The 8,863-nt window shown below is 47.1% G+C and overlaps 1 protein-coding gene and 1 long non-coding RNA gene across 3 annotated transcripts in view; one reads left to right on the top strand and one right to left on the bottom strand.

Moving 5' to 3' along the window:
* Window positions 1-594: 594 nt before the first annotated feature.
* hoxc11a (homeobox C11a) lies at window positions 595-6,104 on the bottom strand. Of its 2 annotated transcripts, XM_019895673.1 has the most exons (3): window positions 4,064-6,104; window positions 2,744-2,829; window positions 595-1,564 (listed from the first exon to the last, which is right to left on the bottom strand). In XM_019895673.1, the coding sequence occupies exons 1-3, from the start codon at window positions 5,001-5,003 to the stop codon at window positions 1,418-1,420; spliced, it is 1,173 nt and encodes a 390-aa protein (XP_019751232.1). In that variant the 5' UTR covers window positions 5,004-6,104; the 3' UTR covers window positions 595-1,417. The 2 variants fall into 2 exon arrangements, with proteins under 2 accessions (XP_019751232.1, XP_019751234.1); XM_019895675.1 differs by lacking the exon at window positions 2,744-2,829 and having other exon boundaries at window positions 595-1,650.
* Window positions 6,105-6,299: 195 nt separating this feature from the next.
* Window positions 6,300-8,863, top strand: part of LOC109531388 (uncharacterized) — a 5,382-nt gene continuing 2,818 nt past the window's right edge. The window contains exon 1 of the long non-coding RNA XR_002171163.1: window positions 6,300-8,116. This is a non-coding gene — a long non-coding RNA (uncharacterized LOC109531388). The remainder of the gene's footprint in view (window positions 8,117-8,863) is intronic.

Here is an 8,863-nt window from a genome sequence, read left to right as displayed (position 1 = left end):
GGTGTGTGTGTGTGTGTGTGTGTGCGTGTGTGTGTGTGTGTGTGTGTGTGTGTGTGTGTGTGTGTGTGTGTGTGTGTGTGTGTGTGTGTGTCCGCGAGTTGGAGACTTTCACAGTCCGAGTTGATGTGCAGGAAAGCTCTTGGCAAATGTAACCCCCCTCGGACACGCAGCCTTGCATGTTGACTATTTACTGCGGAAGCGAACGCCTTTTCGGCCAGAACAGAAGGTGCAATTAAGAGGAGGGGGGGGGGGGAATCGCCATTTAGTGCCTGTGTCTTTATGGCGGTGTCTAGACTGGACAACAAGAGTGGGGATTCCATTTAGTGGGCACTAAAAGAGCTGCTCGTTGCACATCGCCGTCTCTCTCTAGCTTGGCTTGAAAGCAGCGTTGCTCCTTTGAAAGCACGACTAAAACAAGTCCGAGCCCAAAGGCGTCTGCACCATGGACGTGGGTTGCAACGCGAGCAAGCACGGGCACCCGTACGAGGCGAACGTGTTACCAAGGTCGCTCATTTGGATGCAGTAAACCTTCGGAGCCTGTTTCAGGCGCCATCCATAAATGCATGCAATAGCACAAGAAGCACAAAAAAGTCGTCATCTTTTGCCTATTTGATTGGAGTTTATTTTAGATTAGTGATACACAACAATGTGTCCCCCTCGATGGAATCCAAAGGACCAATAATTTAAAGAGTGTTGGTATTAAAGATGTGAAAGGTGAAATGGGCAGTGTAGTGAAGAATAGCAGCAGGGACATGGCGAGTCTTTCGACCTTATTTACAAGTGCATTCGCATGAGCTCCTAGGCGTGTGTGTGTGTGTGTGTGTGTGTGTGTGTGTGTGTGTGTGTGTGTGTGTGTGTGTGTGTGTGTGTGTGTGTGTGTGTGTGATCTCATAGATTGGACGTCACATTTGTCATCGCATCTTGAAAGGATTAGCTTTAGATATTCACTGGCCGAGAAATAATTCTCGAATGAAATGTTGCTATATGTACATGGACCAGAGGGGCGAACCAACAGCATTCAAACTACGAACATATAGAGAGATATATTTTTTTAAACAAATAAGTCTACGTGGGCATTTGGACTAAACAGAAATTAGACATATTCAAGAACAGCATAGTTGATTTTTTTTTAATTAGGCCTTTTTTCTGAGAACCAGCTAGAAATAACCGCCACCCGTGCGCAATAAGAAAATGGCAACATTTTTACCTCATGCAGGCCTAAAAAGAGTCCACATTGCACTCTTGGTGATACGTCATATAGGCGCCCGCTCAGAGTCGAGGATTGTTTGGAAGTCCCGCGTTCACAACTGTTTGACGTGAGTGCAGAAGCTCGAGGACTCGATGCAACTGACCGAGGCTGTGACCGTAGCCGTTGTCGCCGCCGCCGCCGCTGCTGCTGGCCGGCCCCGCTGGCGGCTCACAACAAGGGATTCCCGGAGAAATATTGCAGGCGATCCCTGCTCAGCTTCTTCTCCTTCATTCGTCTGTTCTGAAACCAAATTTTCACCTGGCGATCGGTGAGGTTTAACATGCGGGAGAGCTGTAGACGTTTCTCCTTGTTAATGTAAACATTAAAGAAGAACTCTCGCTCCAGTTCTCGGATTTGGAACTTCGAATAGGGACACCTCTTCTTCCTTGTGCGCGGGGTACCTGAAAAAATGACACTCTCCTTGCTCAGTTGTTTCACAAAGCGTGCAAAATAATAATAATCATCCTCATCAATAGCATCATCATCATCATCATCATCATCATCATCATCATCATCGTCACCATCATATAATCGACTCTCAAGTGGCGCTGCTGATGCGCCAGTGATGAGGAGGCTTTAGAGCGTCAAATATGCCAAGCCTTTGGAGTAAATAAGAGCAAGAGACAGCATCTAAGCACATGTTTATCTGTTCTAAATTGACGACAGCAAAAAGGCTTTCACCGCATCATGTGCCCTCGCATTCCTCTGGAGCCCAACGCACAATTTACACACTCTTGGCACCATGTCGAAATGCATTTGGCCACATTGGCAATGGCCTTTGCACGACCCTGAGGATCTATAACTTCTTATCAAACAGGTGGCTGCACGGGGGGGATGAAAATGCCTTTTAGGGTGTTTTTTAATTTTTTTTTAATTCAGTGGAGTATTCCAAATTTGGCAAAAAAAAACAACGTGGCCACTGAGCTTGTGCGGGAAGCCCCTTTTCAGCACGAACATAGCACAACGACAGGAGCCTTTTTTCAGCACTAAAATAGCACAACTATTTTTTTAAACATTTCACTGTTGAACCTGCAGCGGAACGAGTCAGATTCACATTTTATCTGTGCAACTAAATCGCCCTTTCCTCCTCTCAAAGTGTACGGGGCCGGTTTTGTTGGATCAGTATACATGCACGTGTGTCGGTGTGTAGCACAGCGGGCCAAAAGCCAGCTAATGTTTTTCAAAAGACAGCAGTTCACAAGACGCCAACAGCAATGTTCTGCCCAATTGCCTTTTACACATGCGTGTATGGTGGGCACAAGAAGAAGAAAGAAAATCCCTTCATTAAACGCCCAATGCAAGTTCACGATCAAAGTTACCATTTGTCACAATAGCGCCGTCTCTTCATTAAAACGAAACACACACACACACACACACACACACACACACACACACACACACACACACACACACACACACGCGCGCACACACACGCCACACTCACAGCGCAGGGAGTGTGTAATGGGAGAGCTGTAGACGTTTCTCCTTGTTAATGTAAACATTAAAGAAGAACTCTCGCTCCAGTTCTCGGATTTGGAACTTCGAATAGGGACACCTCTTCTTCCTTGTGCGCGGGGTACCTGAAAAAATGACACTCTCCTTGCTCAGTTGTTTCACAAAGCGTGCAAAATAATAATAATCATCCTCATCAATAGCATCATCATCATCATCATCATCATCATCATCATCATCATCGTCACCATCATATAATCGACTCTCAAGTGGCGCTGCTGATGCGCCAGTGATGAGGAGGCTTTAGAGCGTCAAATATGCCAAGCCTTTGGAGTAAATAAGAGCAAGAGACAGCATCTAAGCACATGTTTATCTGTTCTAAATTGACGACAGCAAAAAGGCTTTCACCGCATCATGTGCCCTCGCATTCCTCTGGAGCCCAACGCACAATTTACACACTCTTGGCACCATGTCGAAATGCATTTGGCCACATTGGCAATGGCCTTTGCACGACCCTGAGGATCTATAACTTCTTATCAAACAGGTGGCTGCACGGGGGGGATGAAAATGCCTTTTAGGGTGTTTTTTAATTTTTTTTTAATTCAGTGGAGTATTCCAAATTTGGCAAAAAAAACAACGTGGCCACTGAGCTTGTGCGGGAAGCCCCTTTTCAGCACGAACATAGCACAACGACAGGAGCCTTTTTTCAGCACTAAAATAGCACAACTATTTTTTTAAACATTTCACTGTTGAACCTGCAGCGGAACGAGTCAGATTCACATTTTATCTGTGCAACTAAATCGCCCTTTCCTCCTCTCAAAGTGTACGGGGCCGGTTTTGTTGGATCAGTATACATGCACGTGTGTCGGTGTGTAGCACAGCGGGCCAAAAGCCAGCTAATGTTTTTCATAAGACAGCAGTTCACAAGACGCCAACAGCAATGTTCTGCCCAATTGCCTTTTACACATGCGTGTATGGTGGGCACAAGAAGAAGAAAGAAAATCCCTTCATTAAACGCCCAATGCAAGTTCACGATCAAAGTTACCATTTGTCACAATAGCGCCGTCTCTTCATTAAAACGAAACACACACACACACACACACACACACACACACACACACACACACACACACACACACACGCGCGCACACACACGACAGTCACTCAGCACGGAGTGTGTATAATATGGTCATTTTTGAAGAGCCTCGGCATCGTAAAAAATCTTCTCATTGCAAGCAAGAGCTTTTGTGGGCTTATAATAAAATCCTTTTGAATGCTTATAAAAGTGCACATAAAGTGAGAGCGACAAAACAGCGGGCTAGTCCCCTTCACCTCGTGCCGCATTTTACAGCTTCAACCTACTGGAGTGGCTGCTTTTGGAGCCGCCGCTGGCTTCCTTAGCGGCCGACGTGCAAGAGCCCGAACTGGTGTGCTCCTCCTCGGCGGCGACGTTGTCGTCGTCGTCGTCGTCGTCCGCGTCTTTGTCCTGCTCGGTGGCTGCCGGAAGCGAGCCTGTGGCTGAGGCGGGCTGCTGCTCCTGCTGCTGTTGCTGCTGGGGGTCGCTCGCGTCTGTGCCGCCGCCGCCGCTGCCAGGCAGCTTCCCCCCCTCGACCTTTTGCAAAAAAGTGTCCGTCTGATTGTCCGTGCCGCTGCAGTACGCCGTCTCGAAGAAGCGGTCGAAGCCCTGCGGGAGCACATTGTTCTTGGCCACGCCGGAGTAGAAGCCTGCAGAGGGGTGATTGGAGCCCGGGTGGTGGTGGTGGTGGTGGTGGTGTGCGTGGTGTGCGTGGTGGTGGCTGTACGCACTCTCGTTCTTCATGAGCATTTCGGTCATGGTGGAAGGCGGCAGGCAGTCCCTATGCACCAGCTCCTCTCCGGCCGAGTAGCACGACGCGTAGTTGCTGCGGTGGTGCCATTTTGCGGTCGGCTCGAGACCGTAGGACACGTCCCGGACAGGCGGTACTTGCGGGAGGTTGCTGGAGTACGGATAGCTGATCTGGCGGGACGGGGCCTGCGGCAGGAAGGACGACACGGCGGAGAACTCGGGCACGTAATACGTGCAGCTGGGCAGGTAGAGGTTGGACGCGCAGCCCGCCCTGTCCCCAAACTCGGATGTCCGGTCCTTGCGCGTCTGGGAGCAGAAGTTGCCCAGGTTCACAGAGTTAAACATCTTTCGCGCTCCGTCGATAAAGATGTTTTGGATACGAGCTGCCGCACCAGAGAAATTTTTGGGGAAGGCGAGATGACGCGCAATCCGTCTAAGTCGCCTGGCGGACACGTGATCGAAAGTAGATATTGTCATATATCAATTTGGAAGAGTTGCATGTGTAGGAGTGGTTGGGCTCGTTACATCCAGGGGGTTGGGGCGTGCGTGCGTGCCTGCCTGCTTGTGTGCCTGCGTGCGTGCGCGCGCCCGTGCGTGCGTGTCTGCCAGCGCGTGTATGTGGGGTGGGGGGTTCGAACGAATCATTTTCATACACAACCACTCAAATCAGGACCGCCACATATGCATTCATTCGTCACGAGACACCGAAGACTTTGTGTTTTTGTTGACTGTGTTGATGTTTACGCCAAGGCGGTCTTAGTCCTCCTCTCTGCACGTCCTCCTATAGTGCACTTGGGCAGGTAAGGTATTGTTATCATCATCATTCCTCTTGTCGTAGTTGTTGTGTGGCTTTCTTGCACTGCAGGACCATGGTCATCTCCTGTAACACTTCCTCCACATTACATTTTATCCGCAGCGTTATTGACACTGACATTTACACACAGTAACATAAAAGATGCCTTCGGAAAGTGGCTGCAAGCCTGTCGTGGTGGCCAAGCAGTCCAAGAACAACTCCATAACTTCAGAAAAATGCTCAGGCCTGCTTGCTGCGTTGGGCCATTTTGTTTTGTTTTGTTTTGTTTTGTTTTGTTTTGTCGTGCAGGTGGAGACATCACGGCGAGGAGCGTCCAGGCACTTAACGCTGATCTGTCCGTGGATTCATGACGCGGTTGAATGGCATTATATTTTCATACTGGTGAGCCTGTTGCACCATCGTCAATATGCAACACAGGTGGCTGCAGCGGCGTTTACGCAACAGATTCATTCCTTCTAAAGGCCATTTTACGGGGGTCGAACACAAATGAAAACACTTGCATGCTTCTTGCACTTCATCGTCTCTAACAATCACGTTGCCCCATGCGCTCACAGTTTTTTTGCCCATCCAGAATACAACAATGGACTAGCTTGGATGTGGTTTGCCTTTGATTCAGGAGGGGGTTGGGGACATGTTGCAAAAAGTACAACCCGTCAAGCACACAATGTCTCGCCAGTCCTCAGGCAAACAACATGCATGCTCGCATTTCTACTCGACGTCATCATCATTCTCAGTTATTATTTTTATTATTATTTGTATTATTTTTTAATTATTATTATTATTAATTATTATTAATAATAATAATTAAAATTTTAATTATTATTACTATTAATAATAATAATACATTTTATTTATAAGCGCCTTTCAAAACACTCAAGGACACTTTACAATCAAGAAAAGAACAATAAAACCACAGATAAAATGATATATAATAAAAGAAGAGATGAATTTAAATTGAGTATGCGATTTTGAATGGGTGGGTTTTGAGATGGGAATAGTGTTGTTGCAGGTAAGCGCTCTCTGGATGTTATGGAAAAGCGTGTTGGAAATGGAATACATCATGACTTGAAATCTGTTTGGGTGATCAACAACGTGCTCGCTGTGCGCACTTTGCCTGCTTTGTGGATAAAATCACGATTTCGACATTTGTCTCTCAAAGTAAATAAGTCCCAGCTGATGCATCTGTGATGTTTTCTTATTTATTTATTTTTATTCGCTTATTTATTTATTTTGCAGCAGCAGCAGCAGCAGCAGCAGCAGCGGGATGTCGACATTAAACAGCGGGGGTGTGATTGTTTTCTCTGTTACTTTATTTTAAATAAATTAACGAGTGGTTTGAAAAGATGCGTTTGTTTGTTCTTTCCTGACTCGCTGTAAACTTTTAATTGTGCTGTTGAGGGCAGTCTTCCATGCACTTTATAGACTAACAGCTCCAGTCACACGGTGGAATTCCTATTATTGGGCCATTGTTTATGATTATTGGACATTTCCTAAATCCTACAGAATACTTTTGAATTAGTGTCCAATATTTTGATATCACAAAAGGAGCACATAAGGTCGTTGATGGGAGAATTGTCTGATGCCGCTGTAGCAAAGCACAAGGAAATCTCCCCGAGAGCTTAAAGGCAGCTTTGCAGTCAGTGGAGGCTATTTGCAAAACGTGGCAATGGCATCAGCTTGTTTACTGCCCTTCGTGACAAAAGGTGCTCGCACATGATGCATCCAAGTACAAAGAAAGCAGACAGCTGTCCAGACACAGCACTTGAATTTGACCACTAAAAATCGCCTCTATACGTCCACCATAAAACTCGCAATGGCTGTAGTAACACTAAATCCTTTTGTTGTCCCCCCCCCCCCCCCCCCCCAAAAAAAAACAAAGCTGAGAATGAAGGGAGTTCAGATGTTGCTAACCAGAGATTGCGCGCACCTCACAGCACAATACTCCATCGGGCATATTTTGCTTCAAGTGACGCAATGTCAAGCAAAAGAACGTTTCCGCGTTGCATTTATTTCATTACAACGAAGAATGTAAGACTTGAAGTGGGGTTGAACGACTAACATGGTCCAAGGGAATATTTGAGGCGACATACAAGACACAAGGCCCCTGTATGACGTCCGGCCTGGCAGTTGTTGCACATGCAGCGTTAAAGGAATATTAGTATCGGCCTCCATGACACAGACTGCTGTTATCAGACTGCATCCAGTTGACTCCACAGGAATGTGCGTGATTTTCAGCTACACAAGCGCGTGAAGCACGAGAATGAAGGAAATGTGAAGATTGAGACTGCACGTTGAAAAGTGCGAGCAGGTTCCAAGGAAGCAAATCGTTACAAGCGTGCACGGCCAATGGGCCTTTCGCAACATTTACATTGGGGCGTTTGTCATCATGTGTCAAAACGGGAGCAGCAAACGTCCATCACTTGGAAATATTTGCCTGTTGGGGCTTTTAAGACTGCCTATCGCCGCACTGGTGCGCGCGCATGAGCAAAGAATGAGCTTTATCGTGTGTTTATTTCCTTGGATGGCTGACTCACAGCAGCTGATATGCTTCTCGCAGTAGGACCCTGGACTACCACCCGCCTACTCCTGCGGGTTGCTTGCACCAAATGCGCAGCCTGTTTGCGCAAAAATGCCAGGTGATCAATAGCACGTCGACCGCTGTCAAATACGAGCGATTATGCGATATCGTCGTCGCGTCTTTGTTGAGAGCTGCTCGCAGAAGGCGTTGCCCTGCACGCAAACGCCAGCTCCGTCTCGATGAGCGACACTGTGCAATGTAAGTAATGCACTGCAAGCTCCTCGCTCTCGGCCTAATTTCAATGGGTGTCGCCTTCTTCTGAAGAACACAAAACAAAAGAAAAAAAAAAGAAAAAGACTTTTATTGGACGTCACCTGTAGCCAGAAACGTCCAACCCACGATAAACTATCCCAAAACCCGAGTGGACTCCCTCACGCAAGCAGGCAAGCAGGCAGAATGGCCGCCCTCTCTTCGACTGTGGGCCAGACTCATGCTGAGGAAAGCCCGTGTAATCATGTTACTGTTCCCTCATGGCCTAGATAACTTTAATTGCATGTAAGTCGGCCAGTTAAACTTGGCTGCAAGAGGCTGCGAACACTTTCAAGCCACACTAAAGGGCGGTGTGTGTGTGTGTGTGTGTGTGTGTGTGTGTGTGTGTGTGTGTGTGTGTGTGTGTGTGTGTGTGTGTGTTAACTGAACTTACCGTGAGTGCACCACGCGTGAAGTCTCTGCGGTGCAGGCAACATAAGCTCGCAAGATAAGAGACGTATGTTTGTGGGCCATCTCCAGAGTGTATTTCGCTCACCACGTGTTCACTTTTGGGGAATTGTTTTGATGAGGGGTAGTTTTGACATTTAAAAAAAAGTTTGTTGAATATTTTCACGTTCAGGTTTTCATTAATTAAACAGAATTTCGGGGAAATCGACTCATTCGGACAATGAAAATGGGAAAATATTTTAGAGCTGCTCTTCACCTTTGCAGGCGCTATTGGAAAAATGACAAATG

Source organism: Hippocampus comes, unplaced genomic scaffold (genome assembly GCF_001891065.2).
Source record: "Hippocampus comes isolate QL1 unplaced genomic scaffold, H_comes_QL1_v1.1 scaffold113, whole genome shotgun sequence".
Classification (NCBI taxonomy): Eukaryota; Metazoa; Chordata; class Actinopteri; order Syngnathiformes; family Syngnathidae; genus Hippocampus; species Hippocampus comes.
Note: the sequence above shows the minus strand (reverse complement) of the source record. Positions and strands in the feature narration are given on the sequence as shown.